Here is a 23,085-nt window from a genome sequence, read left to right on the forward strand (position 1 = left end):
GGCACTGAGCTTGAAGTCCTTCAGTGACTGAGCTGTGGCTGGGAGGCAGCGGTTATGGATGCAGTTGAGCACTGCGGTGGTGACAAGTATGAGATTTCCCATTTGGTAGAAAAAGAGACCAAACCCACAGCAAGCCAGGTGATAAAGACACAAAGTGATGCTGCAGCTGATGCACTTGGCAACTGCGCAAGAATGTCTCATAAAGCTGGTCCAGAGAGAGTTATGGAAAGTTGAAGAAAACAATTTTGACTTTAAGCCTAGGATGTGTTGCTACTGCAAGCAACAAAATATACCCAACATTTGTAATTCTGGAGGGAACACATCTTAGGGAGAGATCAAGTTGAGGAAAACAGATGGACAGCCTGTAACACCTATAAGGACCACTAGACCCAGTGTCTTCAACACAATCTGTTTGAGAAGAGACAAGCCAGAGATAGATTAGATAAGTAGTGAAAACAAAAAACAAAGTGTCTCTCTAAAAACCCTCTATTGTAAGAGCAGGATTGTGAGAAGGGGAAATATCTGATCTTACACAAGACATCCTAACTCTGTGTAGATATTCGGGAAAAGGGAAAAACACCACATGCAAGGGAAAGGAGGGGAATATCGCCTCTATATTAAAGCGTACCAAGGTAAGATAAAATATGGCAGTTTTAGTCCTGAAGTGATGCAGATGTTCTCAGCCTTTGAACCACTGCTTAGATAAAGGTATTGATGTGCTCATATAACAATATTTGGAATTCAGTCATGGCCCACCATTGTTTGTCAGAATTTGTTAAGATAGCATCCAATACAATGCAATTTCATGCAAAAAATTTGTAAGAAGTAGGTGTTACACAGTCCCCCGTCATGGCACCATCTCTGTATCTCTACACTTAGTCTCTCTCAGGTGGATTGACTATACTCCGCCAAGCTTCCAAACATGTTTATCCCTGTTAGCTAATGACTCGGCAAGCTGACAGGGTCACTTCCTGTTTAACTTTCCGTCAGCTCCTGTTTTGTCTGTCCACTTTACTAAATCGCTCTCTTTCAGGATTACTAAGACAAAAGATGCTCTCAGTTTGTCTGCCTTTACGTTGCTGTGGATAGCTGCAAAGGTGGGTATAGACATGTCCAGATTGTCATCTCAGTGGAACCGAACTTTGAAGAGAACAAAACATGGGGGCAATCCAATACAACCTGTCCATTGTTAGTGGGTATCATTGTCTCAACATGAGTGGCGAAGGCAGGGTTTTCCCACTGAGTCAAAATCCTCCTGATAGCCCTCTCCTCAAAAGGGGGATAAATGATAACAGTGGCACACATCATAATGGAATTCCCTTTATTTGTGATTTCTCTACATACGCCGATTTAAATCAAATGAAAGGAACATCTTATTGGAAAATAAAAGTGAGTTGTTTGTGTGAGCTTGTGTTTCCACTTACGTCCACTTCACCTTGGTCAATCACATAGAAGTTGTCTCCTTCATCGCCTGGAGGGAAGAGAAAGGGAGAAACACAGGAGTGTGTGAGACAGCAGAAAGAAAGCAGGACCTGCAGCCAATAGGAAAGCTTTCTTTTTCCTATAAATTTGACCTCCTGTTTAAGTTTTCAAGGATGGATTTTAAAACCAAATGAGTATATTAGGAGATTTAAATCATTGGTCAAACTCTTAAATACTCTTTCCTTTAAGCAGAAGGATATCATTTTTTTTTTTTTAGAAATGGTAAGAATTTGTCTTCCCTGAAACCACAAAGGCAAATATACTATCACACTCTCCCCCTCATATCTGTCAACTTCCATTCCTTCTTTGAAGAACAAAACAAAATTTTACTTCACAGTAAAATGAAGATTTATTTTTTGTTCTCAAAAGAAGACAACTCGTTTTCACACCTTAACCACTATTTGAAAATGTTCAAAAGAAAGGAATACATGTTTTTTGATTAGAAGATTCAGAACAAATTCAAATGCTATATAAGCATAAAAGAGAAAATCAAATAGCCTAAATCTTAATAACAAAGAATAACAAAATGTTCCTAAATGTGTAAATTACATTTGATGTTTTACGTTTTATTTTTTTGTAAATTTGGTAAAATGACTAATTCATCCAAATAATTTTGGTATAAGTGAGTAGATTCTGCATCACGCAGCCATACAACAGGCTGCAGTAGCTGTAATGTGAACGTTACAGGCAACTGGACCACCAATTGTGCTTGTTTTTGTCATGTCAGAGTTAGATTGATATTGTTTTATAATTAAAACTACTGGATTAACCCTTTAAAGTTAGGCCAATAGGGGCACCACAAGCTGCAAAAAATTCCTAGAATCAGAAGAGCTCTTTCTGAAGATGTTGAGAGAACTTAGACTTTGTCAGTTTGAAAATTAAATTGCCCCTCACAGGATTAATAAAGTATATCTTATGCTTAAGTTGTGTATTGATCATGAGAAAGTCCATCTTAGCGACCCCTGCAAAAAAGAGTGCCATCTATAATGTCTGCTTACCAGAGTGGAAAAAAATGCAGCTAATTAGACTATATTTAAGTGATAAGACATTATATCAGCTAGTTGATCTGCAGTTTTCCTATGCACAAGGATGTCAACTGACAATGTTGTCTGGTCTGCTCACTGGATCCCTGTTGTGTCAATGACAGGAGGATTCTGAGCTTTCACGACAATGATCACCCTCGAAGTGAGCTATGGGATCTGGTTGGTTGATGTCTGCTAAAAGGGTCTAGTCTGAAGATAAGGCTGAAAAATGGTGGAGTGTGTGTTCCTTTAATTATGCTATCCGTTACATAGGGCTCAAGGGAAATGAATATGGATGACTGACAGCCACATACATGAGCACTATGAAGCTCACCCTGCAGCTACCTCTTACAATAAGATATTAATGCAACTCCATTCAGAGGCTCAAGTGGGAAATGAGGCATGAGTATCTGACAAAAGTATGCATGTGTATGCATTCTGTATGTACCAAGTGAGGGTGTACGACTTTGTGTTTGTGTGTATAAGTTCACCTGAAGAGTTGAAAGGCTGAGAGCGCCCTGTGTTTAAAGTTCACAGGAGTTCACACGGCTAATTAATACTGAGAGGAGAGAGCTCGTTAATCATACCGCTCTATTTGTCACACAAAACGCTCCTTGTCTGTCTGATGGTATGTCCCAGAGGAGACCCCAGGCAGGCACACAAACATACACATACAACCTGCTGCAACCTGGCCTGCTGCTATCTCCCTCGCTCTGTCTCTGCCTCTCTCTCTTTCATCTCATCTATCTCTCTTTCAATTCCCTCTCGCTCCGTCTTTCCTTTCTTCTTCTCTTCCTGTCTTTTATCACTTGGGTGCTTGAGTCTTTGTTTTGCGCCTTTCCATTCCCTCTGTGCCTGAGAGTGCAGGCAAATATTTGAATAGCGCATGCTCTCACACATAGGCGCATATAGGCACACACACACACACACACACACACACACACACACACACACACACACACACACACACACACACACACACACACACACACACACACACACACACACACACACACACACACACACACACACACACACACACACACACACACACACACACACACACACACACACACACACACACACACACGTTCATAGAGTGGCCCTGTTTCAATTTTGTTGTCTCCAATTTAAAAATCATAAATCATTTATTTACTCATTCAAAGAACCAATCATTTAGGACTTGCATTAGACAATAGATTATACTGAAAATACCTCTATGCTCCATTTTGCATGTAATGACAGTTAATTCACCCTTGTTTAAATACCACTCAAGCCGCAGAGTCGATAACTCCAGGCTGTGTCTAAATAGTGTGTGATGGGCCTGCAGCAGGGCCGAGTTTTTGAAGCTGCACAGTAGTCCATACATTAGCAATGACATCAGTGCTGTACTGTATATACTGTATACCACACTCTGTAGTGTATATAACAATGGACTGTCTGGGACTGGGGGCCCTGCAAACTAGCTAGACTTATTATCACCAAATTAGGACTGATAATCCAGGATGTTGTCTCAGAGTATGGAGGGAGGGACTGGATGAGTGTGTGATCCAGTCAGTCTAAAAACCTGCAGTTTTCCTTCACTTATTGTATAAGAGAAAGTGTGTTTGTTTGGTGTTTGTATGATAATATCCATGTGATTTCATGAGAGTTTGAACCAAGGTTTATTGTGCAATGTGCAAGAGGCAAAATGTCAAATTGTATTGATTTAATGTCATATTCTATGTCTGTTTTTAAAGGAGTTTCAGTGGGGGTTGCAGTAAAAATACAGTCTGGCCTTGTTTAGCTCTGTGTTGCTTCAAAGTCCAGAAGGCTATGACGACCGTGGTCGGGAAAAGAGGGGCCTGGCATCTGCTCTAACCAGGGGGAATGTATCAGTGGGGCATGAAGAGTAAAGGGGTTGTGAACGAGGGAGTGGAGGGATAAAATGAACCCAAGTAGTCGTGGTGCAGTAAGTGCATGCTTTGATGAAAATGTCGCTATTTTTGAAGCACAAACAGAACAACTGACCATTTGGCATTGTGAAGAAGGTTTTGCACTGAGCAACAATGACTGAGTAATGCATGTTTCTTATGCAACATCAGTAAAAAGTAAATACGTTTTTACTTTGAATTAATTACATAAAAACAACATTAGTACTGAACAATCACGCACACATTAAGAACATCAGTTAAAGGTGGTTTTCTACTCTTTTATATAAGGCACATGTGACAGAGCTTATTACTTCTGTGCAACAGACTCTTTACAACTTTGTTTTTCAGTATCCAGCTGCACATATTTAAGTATTGCGATCCATCATCATTTAACATTTAACATTGACATTTATAGTGTGAATTAAAGTAGAATTACAACTGATGGATGGTAGGATTCATATTTGCTTCTATTGAGTTTGCACTTCTTTAATGTTTTTTTTAAATAAACATCTGTCTCTGGCTGCACATTTATACAGAACAAATGAGTCTGCTCTGCAGAGTCAAGGCAACAACATAACGTCCAGGAGAAGAAGCTTTCTATTTGCTGTGCTATTGTCATCGTGCTTTTCTGTGACTGGCACATCAGAGATATGTGAGGTTGATGTATCTTGTATTTATATTCACTCTTACCCAGCAGGTTTTTATAATATGTGCTCCTACATAAAGAACCCAAAAGGATGTCTTAATTTACTTAAATAAGTGTGGTTAAATGGGATCAATCAACTCACAATATAAGAGCTGTCTTTGAGTGTTATGATTTATTAAGCCTTACTTTATTTCACTTATTTGAAATATTGGCTTTTTGTCAACTTCCAGTGATTATCCACTGTTTTCAATCAAAGTCCTCAAAAAACATTTCATATCTGAACTTTACCGACACCACATCCGATGTTTTGAGGATTATTTGGTGCTGGAAAACAAACTAATCCACAGTGAATAATTATGGCAACATTCATCCAAACAAACATAAATACATACCTTGCTGGATGACAGTTTCTCCTGCAATGTGGGTGACTGGGAACATGGCATCAAATATGTCACTGAAAGAGAATGAGAGGGAGGAAAGAGAGGGGAGACGGAAAAGAGGGAGAGAGAACATAGTGATTACAAACATACCTTGTATTATAGTGTTCTTCCGAATTGTTGTCTCACTCACACACGTACATACAGAACACACACACACACAAACACAAAAAGACACACACACGCACACACATTTTACTCTGTGAAAGAGTGGCATAATGGAGCAGAAAGAGAAGCCAACATCACTGTGTAAACTCAGTCAAAGAGAAAGGCCTGAGGACTCTGGATTACCCACACAAAACACACCCACTTGAATGTGTACAATACTGATTTCTTTAACGTTATCCACATTCAAACAAACACTAACCATCCACAATTAAAACCTTCATAGAGTAACAACATGCGCCACGGAGAAAAAATACACTTCAGTCCAACAAATCTATAAGAGCTTAGGCGTTATTATTATGACCTATGTATCACAGGTGGTGTTTGGAATATAACAGAATAACGTCATCGAAACAAATGTGCATAAATAAGCTTTGACTATTTTCTCTGTATCTTTACATTGTATTAGTGCTGCACCTGGGTTTAGACTTGACTCTGTGTTGTTTCAGCACATGATCACAGCCTTTATCTCCGAGTGTATCTTTAAAAAGCAGCGCTGAGAAAACAAACAAAACGAGGGCTGTGCCTAAGCACTTAATTTCTGTTTCAGCCCAGAAGGGAAAGCGCCTCTTAGACTCTTCCTAATCGTGCAGTTTAAATGCATGAAGCCTCAGCAGATTAAAGTTCCTCTGCTGAGATGTGTTGGGACAAGAGAAAACTCCAGTGTGCTTCCTCTTCTCCTCCCTGCTCGTCTCTCACCTTTAGGGTATATTTATCTATCTAATCAGTTACATACCGCCTGTCTTATAGAGAAATATAGAAAAAACAATAAAAGAGGGTCAGGCATATCAAAGGCATACAAGACCTGCTGAGTGAATGTGGGGCAAGTTCCAGCCCGTTCTTGGATATATGTGGGGAGTGTGTGACACTGGATGTGTGTGTTTTCACCAGGCTGTCTGCGTTTGAGTATATATTGCCTATGAAAACACACAGGTTTGTACAAAATAATGTGTAGGTGTTGGATATGTCTGCACTCATGACAGAATCCTAGACTCTTCAGCTCTTAGAAATGAAAAGGTTCACACAGTCAAACACACCTTTCTGCACTCTACACACATGAAAGTGTTGCTTTACATGAACCTCCCAGTAAAAAAAAAACTTGAGGTCAACAGATGTTGAAGGGAGATCTGAGGATGTTATTGAGTGATTTGGAAGTGAACGGACCCTGCTGGTATTTGTTTATGTGACGTTGAATAAAAAGCAGACTTCAGAAGGTGGATTGGGGCCAACTACACCCACAGGTAGGCCCAGTGCGATGCAGCTGGCCACTGACTCACACACACACACACACACACACACACACACACACACACACACACACACACACACACACACACACACACACACACACACACACACACACACACACACACACAGAGGGCACAAAGTGCACACACGCATGCATGTATTATTAAGAAAAAATACTTACAACTGCACAAGCACAGATGCGCAGACACACTCAAATACAACTCGGCTTGTATCGTGTTGGGCTATGCATGCAACCAGTATTCTCAGTTGTGCATGTCAGCACGCAAACACACACAACTGCAAGTACAAAACATCAAGGCATGGACATTCCTGATGAAAACACACATACTCACACTCATGACAAACAATCTGAAACTCTTTGATCGCAATTAGTCAGGGCAACATCTGCAGTCTGAGTGCCCACAACTCTCCTCAAATCTGTGACCAACTGCACTCACCGAGGGGTCTGCTTATTTACAGAACTTAGAAGCAGACAGTTTCAGATAGAGGAAAAATAGTGATGTGTTGTTTATGAAAATTAAGCAAAAGAGGAACGGATTAAAATGGATAGGGAAATGAAAACGATGTGCTTCGTGACAAAGGGGACAAACATTCAATGCTAACTTATCAGGACTAGTGATACATCTGATGAAATCTCTTTCATATCGTTGATGATGATGTAGCGCACAGCAAACTTTACTATGGTGCCCAAAACTAAACTATGTAGTCATACAGAGAGGATCAAAGGCAAGCAAAGCTGGGTTGAGGTAATTGCCCTTGACCACCTTTCTTTTTCAATGCAATGCCTCTCTCGCTGAATGCACCGCTGAGCACAACAAAGACACTTACGCAGGTAATTACTTCCCCCCGTCTCTGCCTGTCTCTCTTTCCCTTTCTTCATCCTCAACTTCCTCCTTGTCTGTTCCCCGATAACTTTTCCCCTTCCTCTCCCCTCTCAATTACCCCTTTCTTCCCTCTAATTCCCTCCCTGCCCCACCTATTTCTCTCATCTCTTGGTCTATCACCCCCTCCCTGCCTGCTCTAGATGAGGTGATTAATCTTGTCCTTTCCGCTACCTGTAGCCCCTCTGACCTTATGAAAAAGCAGAGGACTCCACAACCCCTAACAATGGATGTGCTGTTCTGGCAGAGACAGACAGAGAGACTCTAAAGGAGCAAGGAAGTTCACCTTCCCCCTAGGGTGGAGGCAAAGCTTTTGTCATTGGTTATATATGTGGACATACCTCCGTCAAAACATGTACATGCACCTTCACACACTATCCTGTATGCACACGCACACATATAAGAAAAAAATAAATGCATCACTGCAACTGCCTCATCTTATTTCTAACTCTTACAATGTATCCTGCTGTTCACACAGTCTCTGTCCAGATGACATCACATGCAGCACAGATGATAGAACACATATTAATCTTGGTGAATAATTTGGCAGTGAAGCAACAGATTCAAGTTCAACGAAGAATCAAATGATGGCAGAAAAATAAAGTCAGAGGTATAAATAATTACATATAAAAAGAATACACCTGTATTATGATGAAAAGGTTCTAAGTAGTACCAAAAAAGTGAGTATCTTCATGCAAGCATGCATGTGTGTTTGTTAGGGAATGATAGAAAAAGTTTTACTCTCTCACAACCACACACAAAACAACAACACAGCAACAGCGTTCTATTGTTCTCAAACACCCATAAAAAGGCAGTTAGCTCAGGGAATTTCAGTCATTAATGAAATAAAATCAGGCCTGCTTGTTGTAGCTGGATTGGCTTGATGAGGACCTTTCTAGCTTACCTCACCCTCCTTTGTCTTAATTTCTCCTTAAAGTAAGGCGTTTATTTTTTCAGCAGCAGACATCTTATCTCTCACCTCACTACCTCAACATAACATCACTGCCATTAAGCAATTTATAGCAAAGGTTTCTTTCTCACTGTGCGGCGTGCAGCCTTGTCTTTGTGTTTCTTAATGGGCCGCAGAATGCTGAGTTACACAAGTCCTTAATGGGGAACTCATCCAGAATGTTCACTCGTCTGTGTGGAAGAGATTTTGCAATAAGCAAAACAATCAACAACTGCTCCACTTACAGGAATGTCCCGACTCTCCAAGTTGTGTCTTGGCTTGGCAGCAATGTGCCACTGGTTTGGCTGGCACACAGTTGAATGATTCATTTTCATTACCGCAGTTAGATAGTAGTTCAGATCGCTTATTGTTACACATTAGAACAATGGTCTTTGTTTTGCAAGTTCACTTAATTCCTTGATAGAAGTCATAGCCTGGAGAGACCAAATGTACAGTTGATTGTGTAAGACTTGTAGGCCAACAAAGGCAGTAGGGACTTCATCAAAAGTCTGACACAAAAACAAAACCCCATATCTGATGTCTCTGTAAATACAGTAGATCTGTTAGAAAAGAGCGGGGCGTACGGGGATTCACTGCCCATCCTACAAGGGCACAGTTATCCATCTTAGGGAAGGAGGGCCCAAGTATTGAATGCCAAAAAAGAAAGTATTTGATGATATACAGAGGCTGGAGGTCCATCTATATAGTCATTTTAAAGAAATTCTTTATATGCTTTCAGTTAATTATTGTCTTTATGTGTCAATTTCCATTGTAATATCTGGGGGTTGTCAAATCACATATTATATATACTTATATTAAAATACATGTAACTAACACGTTAAAATGGACATTTATTGTCAGATCAGTTGTACAGATTCTAAATACAAATGTACAGGATGTACACAGGGGTCTGGATATTCAGCATGGATTGTGTTCTGGTTTCCGTTTTAAGTAAATCTGTAGTCCGAGCTGCATTGACAAATCGACATGTGCAGATAAAAAAGGTCCAGTTGGACAAAAAACAAACAAAACAGAAGGAACATTAGCTCCCATCGACTCTTAGGATGATTTATTTGTCGCTAAAAACTGATATTGGAATAAAGGTGCAGCTAACAATCCATTATGGATCAAACATTTACACTTGAGCCACAGATCTGCTTGATGCTGTGTGGCTACCTGATACGCATCAGAATCAGGTATCATCTGACCTCCATTCAATAAACGATCATTTTAGAAGTTTATACCGTGAGACTGAGAGAAACCTCTGTATGTCTTACGTTGTACTGTTGAACTGAGACTTAACAGATGAATGGGCGCTACTCCTGGAAAGTATGGACCGAGAAATGTCGACTATATTGTAGGTTGCAGACGTAAACAATGCACAGAAAAGTAAGTGGTGCCTGGAAGTCATTAAACACTACCGCTTAATGGCTTCAATGAATTTACAGAGAAATCAGCTTCCATTCCCAGAGGCATATATATCGTCTATCAGAAGATGATTGCAGACAGGTTACGGGATTGTATAGTCGCAATTCAGTGATATCAGTACATGTTGCATCATTGCCCAAAGACACAATAGTCTTGTATGATGATGAAATCTTTGATTTACAACTCAAGAAGTATGGACAATATTTTTTTTTTTAAACCCAGAATGCCCTGGTAATGTTAAAAAATTATTTATGCAGCATTTTCTTTAGAGTCTGGTAGAATTAAGAGCTCTTTGAGGAATTCAAAAAAGCACAATGCACATTCCCAACAAATTGAAATTGGCAGGTCTTGATGAAAAACACAATGACAGAACATTTCTTGGTTTGACTCCCAGGTGAAGGATTTGATTAGTCAGCATAATGTGCGAAACACAAGTTAACTCACAAAACAGCATAAAAAGATAAATTAGTGTTTCGGTGACGATGAAGGTAAACAGAAATGTTTACTAGCCCGCTGTATGACTCATTGTGGGCATATCACAGTAAGAGGGAAAACAGCTTTATGAGGCTGACTAAGTGATGTACAGTTAAATATCCTGAGTTTAAAGTTGAGCACAACAAGCCAAGGTTACTCACATGGAGCAAAAAACCCATCTGAGCTTCATTACTGTGAACACAACGCAACAGCTTTTGGAAACCGTCTCATTATGTAAACCGGCACGTGTAAGCAGGTATATACACTGATGCAGTCTGCTGCACAGCACTGCCAACAAGCAGGAGCACATGAGAGAGAAAAGAGAGAAAAGGGGGAGATGAAGTAGGTATAATTATACAGCAATGGAGCACTCACTGAGGATATGTATGACACAAAGGCTCGCAGCATGCACCTCGTTTTCACCTAAAGAGACAAAACATGGAGGGACTGTGACATACAAACTGCTACTCATTTCATACCCCGGCCTCCAAAGGGAGAAGGGAAACAAATTAAAAGCACCTTGAGTAAAAATATGCATTTCTCTGACTTTGAAATTAAGGGTTTTGTAACTGTACAGCAAGACATCATGTACAATACAGGCCAAGTTATGTTTAGACATTTTTGGGAAATGTTACTTATTTTACTGTCACTGGGCTTCTACAGTCTGTAACTTTAATATACAGACTTTCAAACCCAGCCAACATATATCAGAATGTACTGATGAGCATTCACATATGTTGTGGCTGAAAAACTAAATGATCATGGTTTGTTTCTTCCTGCACTTTTATTGGCAGATTCATTAAAGAGAAATATCTTCAGAGAATAGAAACCAAATACTTCCCACTAACTGTTGCTCTTTTTTCCTCTTTTTTCATCATAAAGGAAGGATAGGCATACTCCGAATAACAAAGAATTTTAATCTAGCCTATAGGTTACTGTCTGTAGCTTGTGGCTGGGCCAGTTTTATATCAACTTTTGTGCGGATATGAAAAAATACCAAAGCAATATGTTGGTATTTGTATGCACATTGCTGAATATTTCCTCTTTGTACCAATTTAAAAATATGTACGGTTAAGCTTTTACCTGGTCCCTCTTGCAGATATGAACTGGCCTATGCTGAATATATGAGCAACCCGGCAACACAGAGGTGGCAGGGTTTTTCCTGCATAGAGAATTCTTTGGCGCCCCCAAAGTGGTTTTACCCAGAGCCAAAGGAAAATCACAAGCGCCAAAAGAAAAAAAAGACGATTCCAATTGCGAATCAAATCCTCTCTGAATGTATGTTAAAAATATCAATACATCAAACGACTGTTGAACAAGCAGAACATAAACTTAAACATGACGTCTCTGACTTCTAGCAGTCATCTCCCCTCTCATCCATTTACGCATGCATGCTGGATAGCCAGCTGATTGACTGTTTGTTTCTTTTGATTGGTTCCGGACGATCCGCTGACACCCACAAGCACAAAAAGCGGGTTGATTTTCCGTTTGGCGAGTTAATTTCAAAGAGCAATCCACTTCATGACGGTAAATATGTCTCCCAACAATCATCTAAACCTCGTATGATGTAGGCTAGCTGAAGCTACTTGTCCCTGCTCCTCTGCTGTCTGCAGACGGGTCCAAATTATCTGTGACTTAAATCTGTGATTATTTGACATAATACCTTAGTAACTCAAATAAATGTACTTAAACAAATGTGTATGTAAAACGAAAACACAATTTAAAGCAAAAGAGCAGCCATCATAGGAAGAGGGTGAAATGCACTGACAGGCTGTGACCTCCCCTCCTCCAATCTCTTTACACCCCTCTCCCTCAAAATCCTGCTCCTCCCCTGTTTCACTGTTGCAATAAAATAAATCTTTACCAAATTTAATTGGGATTTCAGTAACTTAAGCATAATGATAATATTATTTATAAAATGGTCAGAAATAACAGGAAATGCACAGATTTCTGTCAAATAAAGTAATACAGACTATACTGTTATACGCGGGTCGACCGTTTACTACAGCGTGTATAGTCACCCCCCAAAGGCCCATTCTGAGCCAGGAAAAACCCTGGGTGTTCTTGAGGGTTTACAGGTGGACATAACAGTTTATGGCTGTTGGCAACGACCACTTAAAGATGGTCAACAAAGAGGGAGGAGAGGGGAGGCCAAGGCCGGGGAAGGAGGGGGACAACCGTCACTTTTCTGAAGCACAACTGGCCTTTTCAGAATCTGTTCCTGGCTTTGGTCTGAAGCTCTCAAACAGTTTTGATAAACATCACACCCTCCAAAACATATTAAGTGCTCTTTTACTTTGCAATGGTCTACTGCACTGAGAAGACTCTTTTAATTTTTATTAGTGCTCTGGATATTTCTGTCCCACTGATCTACTTGGGGCTAAAATTCTCGAACCTGGAGGTCTAAGAGCACTAGAAAGAAAACGCTGTGTCATTGAATGTTGGAAGCTGTGTTTAAACCCAATAGGAGGCAGGGAGCACACTGTGTTAAACCTACACACCTGGCCCTGCTTGGTTTATAAGTGGTGTAAACCTGCACACATCCTGTTGCCTCAAAGTGAAGATATGTGTCTCTAAATATGAAGTAGCACCTCAGGGCCACGGCTGGTTATTTGGTTGACCTGTGCACTGCTACAGAAGAACATTGTTATTAATGTATATTTATTATAATGATCAGACCTCCTTTGAGAAACTCAGGAGAAAAAAGAGCCAGAGAGAACCAGAAAAGTGTCAGAGAGGCTGAGATGTTATTCCTGTTCAGGTACTTGTGACATCTCTTATCTTTACAACATGACAGCATTTTATCTATCGCTTCTTAAACTACAGTAGCTCATAATGTCACAAGTCAATCATAATTATCTTTAGCCTCTTTCTACACTCACAGTTAATCAAACATTAATTGTCAAGGGCTCCTTTCTCCTCCTTGAAAATCAGAGTACAACATGGCTGACAGCGGAGAATGTGGTGCACTACGCCAATTTAAAGCAGCAGTAAAAAGTGGAAAAGAGTTGTTAAACCTCAACTGGCCAATGTGTGGTCAATACTTTGAGATATGTTTTTCAATATTCAGTCAGAATCTTACCAGCACACTCAAGGATAAAAAACAAAACACGATTTAGAGAAATGCTTCACCTTTCACCTTCAGCTTTGCATATGAAAAACAAGGCTCTAAGATCATTGAAGCAGTAGTCCTCAGATCATTAGGGGGACTACATGTGCAACCATTTTTCACCTCGACCTATCCAGACCTTTCTTGCCAGTTTCCAATTAAAATGTTCAGATATAGGAATATTTGCGTGTGAAGTGGTGGGATGTTTTGTATGTTACTGCAGAAAGCAGCTGAATATTGTTTTCTGATCATTTCAAGTTAAAAAAGTAGTTCCGTAATGTTTGCCTCCTTTTTACCTTTTTCGTTGAAGATTTGAGCTGGACAAAGAAAGAGGATAAAAAGTAAAAATCGGACTCCTGTACCTTTTTGACTGCTGTGTGTATTCAGCGTGACACGACTGTTTTACAGGCCTACATAATGATCCAACACACACACCACCTGCTGATGCAGCCATGATGTCAGCCTGGAAGCATCACAAACATGTCCAACCCTGCACTTTCTCCCAGTCTTTCCTCTCCCCTTCTTTCTCTTTGCTGTCATGTATTCTTCTTTGCTCTTCATTAACTTTCCTAAAACGTCTCTTTTATTTTCCTCTTGATGTCTAACAAAGGCCTGATTTTCAGAACTTGGGGATTTTCACACCTTCCCAGTCGGGCTGTCTTGCTTGTTGCTGCAAGGCAGGAAAAAGCAAGCTCTTACAGTCGGAAGGAAAAAGGGTCAGGCTCAATCAGGCGCTGACAGGACTAAGCCTCTACCTCTCTGATGTGTCCACAGGCGACTTGTCACTGGAAGGAGAAAGATAGAAGCAGGAAAACTTATTCTCTTCCTCACCTAGCAAGTACAAGAGAAGATATTGCCCTGAATTTACAGAGATATAAAATCAAAGATAAAACATCCATGTGCATTATGTAAAGTCGCCAAGAAGCTGTGCCTCCCGTTCACTCCCTCTCTCTTCTTTTCTCACTCTCTCACACACAAACATTCCCTGACACATCGCTGAACATCACAAGACATGCCGCTGTCCTGCGGGCATGTCTTTTCCTCTCCGCCCTCTCCTCCTCCCTCCCTCATTCCCACCTTGCAGAAGACAAGCTTTGGAACAAGATAAGCATTTGGGAAGCAGATCAGGTCACAAATTGTCCTTTGAGGGTGTTTAAACCTGAGAGGTGTTTACACTGCACATTATACGTGCACGCTCACACATAAATACAGTGTGGACGCTGAAATTGAGACTGAGAGGAAACTAAAAATGCCTGAGGAAGTGGGAGGAGAGTATATGTGGATGACTAGATGGAAAAAAAAGTGAGGGACTAGGTATCCACTGTAAAGGTGCTTAGGGCTAGAACTGTACACTGAACTTGTGTATGTGTGTGTTTGTGTTTAAACCTCATCAACAAGAGCTCTGGGTAGTGAGGTAATAGGTGCACTGGGTGCAGGGAAGGAGAGAGAAATATTTGACATTCAATAACTGACATCTGACTGACGTAAGGCCTTCCCTGCTGTAAACAGACAGCTTCATCAGCCTGCAGACTTAGACAGTGTTGATCAACCAACTAGCATCTTGTGTAGATAATGTACTGACACCATGGAATGTGCTAACACTTGCAGTATGCTACCTGGGAACTTAATTCATGTTAACAACAGGAAACAGCCACTTGATTGATAAAATGATGTTTCCTTCTCTAAGCTGACAAAGTGGATTTCATTCAAGAGGAAATACACATACTATTATACTATTTCTCTCTTGTCCCTCTGTTTGTATGATATGATTACGATGTAAGAGGTATGAATGTAGCTGAGAAAACTTAGCTACCTCTATGTCTGAAGTTTGAATCAACATTTGAACACATTAGCAGATGTGAGCTTTGCAGATCATACACACAGGGGGAAAATCGAAGCAATATTATTATCACACTGTGAAGTGAAAAGAGGCTCGCCAAAACAAGTGAGACCGCTTCCTTAAATATGGAAGATCATAAAAAGAAAGGGATTAGCCTCAATGATCTTTCAACATTATAAAACAAGGTTGCAAGTTGTTGATGAAAACTTTGCTTGGTGTAATGTCCCTACTGATGAAGTTTTAAATAATCTTTATCATGCATAATGTTTTCATAGAAATTAATTTAAAAAAACTGCAATTAAGTAACAAACTAATTAGACAGCCTCAGCGCTGACAGAACAGCTGACTCATTGTATGTGCTATGTATATAACTGTGGAACAGAATTAGTCTAGCAATTCTGAACACAAACAATTACCTGAAAACACATGATTACAGGCCTGAATTCTATAACACAGACATTCATGCTTATCAAGCATAGGAGAAATGGGCTGACCACCACTTATCTAAATGAAACTCAAGAGTTACACCATGAACCAATAAGGAGGTCATGGGAGAATTAACACGCTATAACTAGACTGTTGTCTGTGCCCCTGCACTGGAACCTATCACAGTAGCATAGAAAAAGCAGACGGGATGTATACAATGGGAGGCCATGGGCCAACTCGACCTATTCTGTAGGGTGCTGGGCTTCTCTGTCCTTGGCTAATGTGCTGGTGGTCAGTGTGTGGGTTGTACTGTGTTGGCCTGGCTGAGCTACAAAGGCACTGAAGGGTTGCCGGAACATCATGTCCTCACAGCAGGGGCAAACCCTGGCTAGGAAGTCATTATCATGGCCATTTGCACATTTACCCTACATATTCATTCACATGAAAGGAAACGTGACACTGTCCACGATTACAAACGCCCTGAGTCACTCCTGCCATATAGCAGGAAGACAAAACTCAGCTCAAAAGTGTAACTGAAGATTTAAAATAAACTTTCTCTCGATCTGCAACACACAGTGTTTCTGAGGGCCATTTTGTAAGGAGAAGTTTAGGTGACTCAATACTTTTCTCACTGCAGATATTGTATCAAACTACTGTTCAGATCCAAAGCAGAGGCCAGGTTTCTTTTTCCTGTTAAGACACATGTGCATATGCACTGCACATCCACACATAAAAAAAACCTGCACATAAGTACCTTTGCACTACAAAATGAGCACAAAAACATGTTTACACATGTGCTCTCACATGTAAATACTCACGTTGATAGTATTAGCAGCTGAAAAGGCAGAGATGAGTCATAGCTAGCTGGAAAGCGGTCCTGCATGGACTCTGGGGTACTTTTTGGAAGGAATACAATGTTCAAAGAGGACTCCAGAACCTAACACTAAGACATGACTCACTACTTTCTAAAGAACTGGATGGAGTGAAGGATGGAGAAAGAAGACAGGGGGCGGAAGAGGCGGCAGGGGACAGGTTGGAACACAGCAGAGGGTATGAGAGAGGACAAAAGTTTCCAGCTATCTGTGCAGTTGTGCGAGTGTAACATTGTGGCTGTGAATACCACCTGCTGATGTCTGTTTTTTATCTACAGTCAGGGAGATATGGACTTCCTAAAAATGATGTGTTTTTGTGTGCATGCCCTGTGGTTTGCGTGGGCGTACAGAGGTGACGTTGTTGGAGTGTGCTGGGGGAGGTGAGGCTGCTGCTTTTGGCCTGTTAGTTCTCTGTGGGCTGGATGGTGGTGGGGATGGTCGAGGTTCAGTCAGGCCTGCAGCTCTCCTGTGGAGAGTGACCTCATCGCCTGGCCCCTGGCATTGTGGCAGCAGCACAAAGCCATGCAGGGGACACAGAGAGAGAAGACTACAGATGAATGTGGGGGAGGGACTGGATGTGAGCGTGGATGTAGACGTGAATGAGCCTTCACGACTAAGAGAGAGGGAAGATAAGTGAGAGAAAGTGGTTTATTCTGAAAAGGGGGTAAAAGAGGACCACCGGGCTCTCAGGAAGACCAGGGATGAGAACACACAGACGGTCAATGAGGGAAGCTGCGAGACAGGAAACACCGGCACAAACAAACAGACTATACAACAAGCAAACTGGTAATTTGTTTGTATTGCTGATTGCTGCTATTGCATAGCCAACCATAAAATACAAATCACAGCCAAGCGTCTTCTCTATCCTTTCACCTGAACACATAAATCAACAGTTCCTCTCAAAGCTGCAAAAAGGCACACAAATACACACACACACACACACACACACACACACACACACACGCCCACACACTCACACATACACTACAGGATACTTCCTGAGTAGTCATTCCAAAATTGTGAGAAAAGCGATGTTGTTTTGGTCAGAGAAACAAGCATCAACTACCTTTCAGTGCTACTCCATCCTGTTTCCCCTACTGCCAGATAAGGCAGCCTGCAGAGGGTTTGGGTACCTTAAACAAGAACCCAAGTATGTATTCCCTCAGGCACACCATAATCTCACATACACGTACTGGTTTGTATGTATGTATCTGTTTACATTGCATGAAATAGTTTGTCTGACTCTCAGAGGCAATCACTCTCAACAAAGTCAATATCTGTATTATCTGTGTGTGTGGCAAAAACACCCCCTAGGGGTAGCTGTGTGGTAACAACACACTTGCATGTGGATGTTGATGGAGATGCAGGGTTGGTGTGGCAGAAAATGGGCATTTTATCATATCTTAAAATGTTTCACTTTTCAATACTTTTTGGTACCATATTTTAAAATGATACAATCTCAGTTATTTTAAAGATCTATTATATCAAAAAGTACCCAAAGCCTTAAAAAAATCTTAAGTCATGTATTTAACAAACAGCTGCTGTCTAAATTGCACAAATATGTTGTTGGTGTATTTGTACAATTTAGACAGTGTGCAGGAATTAGTCTGTGTTTGGTATTTAAAAACTAAAAACTACCCAAAATTGTGGTTCCTATAGGACTTGTACTTTTTATTGCAATACCTGGTATTGAAACAGATGCAGATATTGTTTGATTTTTACCAAAATTGTATCAAAGTTTAGGATTCTGGTATAGTGAGAGCCCTACATCTGATACAGCTTAACACACTATCTCACATTGCACCCCTCTCAATGTTGTTTGTTTCCTTCACAGAGGCCTTAAATAAACTTCCGCTGGAACGTGAGACACGATAGATCTCTCTCGCGCAGTTTAAGTGTCCTTCACTTCACTATTGTTTGTTTGTGGGACTTTTCTGTCACTACCTGATTTATTTATTGTTATTTTTTCACCTCTTCAAGGCAACACGCACATACACACACAAATACACACACAGACAAAGAGTGGCAGTACACTAAAGATGTTCCCCGTCCATCGACAGGGGCTGGTGGGGAAGGTGCAGAGGTCAGGGCTTGGGGGTCAGAGATCAACTAATCGGTCACTTCATCAACTCATTACTCAGCTTGTTAATTAGAGGATTAAAACAGGCAGGATGAGGTAACTCCTATATCTTTGCAATCCTAACAATGATTGCATTCTGATTTGAATTACTAAATGTGATTGTTTTGTTAGAATATGGTTAAAAAAAAGTTTGATCAGTTGATTTGAGGGGGGTTCTCTACTTATCAAAGAAGTGCATTTGCTTGATTTACCATTGGGTCTTGACCTCAAGCAGGTTTAATAACTCCTGTTACCAGATGGCAAAGTCATTTGTAATATTGTAGACTTTGCCAGGACAGCTAAAGGAATGGGATAAACAGGGTTTCCTCAGGCCTGTCAGACTATTTACGTGGTTACACAGAGAGCAGAGCTTCTTGTCTCTGTACTGTCCTCAGGAGACTGTTTTGTGGTATGTGTGCATTAGACTAATGCAGGGCAAGAGATGAGCTGAGCTTATATGTATGTTTGCTTGTGTTTTGTTTTTGTCAAGGGAATAATAAATGCACCTTCGGACAGATTTCCCAAAGGTCCCTTCTTCAGTAATAAATCCTTTTCCTATATGTAATCTCCTGTGTCTATTAACAAACGTTATGTTATTGCCGGGTCACAGGGGAGAAAAAGTACTGACAAAACAGTTTAACATTAATATATAACCAAAGCTGCTATCAGAAATATCCTTTCTTATCACTTCTTTAGAAAATTAGATAAGAAATATTATTATTGTACGAACTGAAAGAAAGTTAGTTTAAACATGCGACAGCACTTCTGTTATAGTTAGAGATTGATTATAAATGGGTTATCATCCGGTAAAAGTGCTCCAGAGATAGGCTTGCAGATATAAACTGAATGTACACCTGGATAAACACGCTATGCGTGTGCACATGAGTGCAAAGTATACACACACACACACCTGCCTGTAAAGTAAAAAACTAGGCTGCAGGATATGACTAAATTGTTGCAAAACAGCCTGATTGTTATCAGTCCTGAGATTCTGCTCGATTAAAGCCCTCTGATCCAAAAACTATGACTGAAGTGGTGCTCTTAGAATAGCAGAATAATCAAACAGGTTAAAGGCTGAGTTGGGTGTTAGCAGAGTAGGCTCAGCATGAACTGAGATCAAACACTAGTTCCAGCTTATCTTGCTTGCTTGTGAGTTGATTTGTGGACAAATCCCAGTGAGGTAATAATGGCAGCGTATTGGCAACAAATTGAAGGGTCCAGCCACATGCAGGCACCAGGCAAGTTGTAAGAGATAAAGAGAGAAAAAAACTTTTCCCGTATAGTCCTCAAAATCCACATCATTTTGTTGTACTGTAAGAACAACAAAGTGTGCTTTGATCACATTTTTTCCCCTGTAACCTCGTCTGCCATCAAACTGTTCAACAAAAACAGGGCTTAGATGAAATCTGGAAGGGAAAATGTGTTGAGGTTTCCCTTTCATGCAGCTGAGGAAGGATGGTCTACAGAGACACACACACACACACACACACACACACACACACACACACACACACACACACACACACACACACACACACACACACACACACACACACACACACACACACACACACACACACACACACACACACACACACACACACACACACACACACACACACACACACACAGCACGGCTGGTGGAGCTCAGAAACTCTGAGGCCATAAAGTTTGACATATGGAATGGTGTGTTAATCAAAGACTCCACGCTCCCAGCTGGAGCAGCCTCACTGGGAACACAAGCTCACATGCATACTTTCGAATATTCCTGTGTGTGTGAGTGTGTGTGTGTTTCTCATGGTGCTGTAATCCCTGTCATCCTTTGTAGTGATGGTTGTATTGGTGTGCCTGCTAGTGATGGTGTGTTTGCCTTACCCATGTACCAAAACAAGAGGTCTGTAGAAAGGTCCACCTAAACCTTTGCACAACTTTTTCATTTTCAAGCTCTACTAAAACCACTGGTTATAAATTAAATAATGATTCCAAATGTTGAGCATAAATATTTAAAATAAATGAATAAATGCTTAAATATGTGATCAGCTCAGAGAAAATGGTTCAGCGGGATAAAAAAAAAGAGCAAAGAGAGTTGTGAAAGATGCAGAGAAAAAGTAAAGGTAATCTTAGTGTTTTAGAGAACACTTGCCCTTCCTCTAGGCTTTTCTGTTTTCATTCTCTCTGCAGAAACCACACATAGATCCTGACATCTTTACATTCCTGACAATGGAAGCTGAGTAAAGCAAACATCTACAAAACACAATACGATCAAAGCGTATAGCACTAGCTGGCACTGTTTAATTTGAAGCACTATTCTGCTCGTGCTGCCCTGCTGGATCATTTTCTCCTGTGTTGCCAATTCCTGGATTATTCACACTGTCAGTCGTCTCTCAACTGAGATATTTTCTATGGAAAGATATACACATTGTAAACATTAAGTGTAAGTGAGTTGAACGTAGAGTTATTGGAATCAAGTCTAAAGGCCAAAGGAAAATGTGGTTTGATAATTAACGATATCAGTTTTGACACATGAGGCTACAAAGATGTATGTTGAATTAAGAGCAATCTTTAAAGCAACAAATTAAATGTATCATGAAATAATTCAAACACATCCTACTTCTGCAGTTTCAGCTGTGTACTTGTGCACTCCAAGCAAAATCAACAAACAACTGCAGTCTTTTAAATACCTGCTTGTTTGGATCAAGTAAGCTAGGGCCTGGCAGGGAAATGTTAAAAATGTTAAGATCAGTAACAGCAAGATCCAAGTTATCGAGACTGTAAGGTTTAAAAATCCCTTAAGAGAACTCTGACTGTCATTCATTAGAGACGGGATCATGTTGTTAAACTACACAGCTCACATACATTAAGAAAGCAAGTTGTCAAAGAAGTAAATCATTCTGAAATAGGCAGAAGAAGAAAAGAAAGTCAGTAAAAGTGTCCTACTTCGGGGCACAGATGGCCTGGCGGTTTGGTCACGCACCATGTACAGCAGTTGTGGTATTCTAGGAAGTTGGCCTTGGATGGAGTCTGACCTGCATGTCATTCCCAACCCTCTCCCTGATTTCCTTCTCAATCCATTGTCCTTCCCAAATAAAGGCATAAAAAGCCTAAAAAAAAAAAAAGGGGCGTCTGTGCCCTAGTGGTTAGGTCGTGCCCCCAGAGGCTATAGTCCTCAAAGTGAGCAAGTTGACCTGAGTTCCAGTCTGACCTGTGGCTCCTTTCCCGCATGTTAATCTCCACCTTCTCTCCATGATTTCCAACTATCCACGGCCCAATCGAATAAAGGCAAAAAAGCCCAAAAAATGAATCTTAAAATAATTAGTCTAAAGAAAAATATACTGCCTCCAGGGCCAGTACAGTGGATACCTCGAAGGCAGATGAATACGTTTGGAAGAAGACCACATAGATTATGAACCGCAGAGAGAGGACAGAAAATAAGAAGAAAAGAGGGCAGCAAAGAAAAAAGTGATGAGAGATAAAGTGCATCGGAGAGAGGAGAGAAACAAAGAAGGACTCATTGTTTTGGTTCTTGCTCATTACTGAAGGGGATGATAGCGTAATATAGTACTAATGGGGGAACAAATCGTGTAGTGTTCAGCTTACATAACTGCTGAGTGACTAATCACACAAGATGTTTCCTTGACACACACAGCGAACAGCCCATTTGTTCTGTCTGTCTCACACACACAGACCTCTAACAACAAAATAAGCTTATTTTTTTTGTAAATTTGTAAAGCTATAAAAACTAATAGAACAAGAAAATTTACCTATGCCTAACAAGAGTCAAGTGAAACTAGTAGGAGTAGTATTTCCAATGATGCATTTATTGGCTCATCCTTCTGATGTCAATCACAGTCCGGGACTGTCAATGTCGTTTCACCCAGTGTGAGCACATGCAAGTACATCAAATAACCCAAATGGCCAGCTGTGTGCAGAACGAGAAGAGCAAGAAACAGAGAGGGAGGGAGAAACTCCACGAGAGAGAGACTCCATCTGCTAATGTGCGTCAGTCTATGACAGTTCTAGCTCCTCCAAAGAAAGCCAATGTACATCTGCCAA

The 23,085-nt window shown here is 40.6% G+C and overlaps 1 protein-coding gene across 4 annotated transcripts in view; it reads right to left on the reverse strand.

Annotated features, from left to right (window-relative positions):
- The window catches only part of prkar1b (protein kinase, cAMP-dependent, regulatory, type I, beta), a 62,000-nt gene that overhangs the window by 18,846 nt on the left and 20,069 nt on the right, over positions 1-23,085 (reverse strand). For all 4 annotated transcript variants that reach the window (XM_020647577.3, XM_020647591.3, XM_020647582.3 and 1 more), the window contains 2 exons: positions 5,456-5,517; positions 1,425-1,471 (listed from right to left, as the gene is read on the reverse strand). In XM_020647577.3, coding sequence (XP_020503233.1) covers positions 1,425-1,471; positions 5,456-5,517 — 109 coding nt within the window. The remainder of the gene's footprint in view (positions 1-1,424; positions 1,472-5,455; positions 5,518-23,085) is intronic.

This window comes from Labrus bergylta, chromosome 16, assembly GCF_963930695.1.
Source record: "Labrus bergylta chromosome 16, fLabBer1.1, whole genome shotgun sequence".
NCBI classification, from domain to species: domain Eukaryota; kingdom Metazoa; phylum Chordata; class Actinopteri; order Labriformes; family Labridae; genus Labrus; species Labrus bergylta.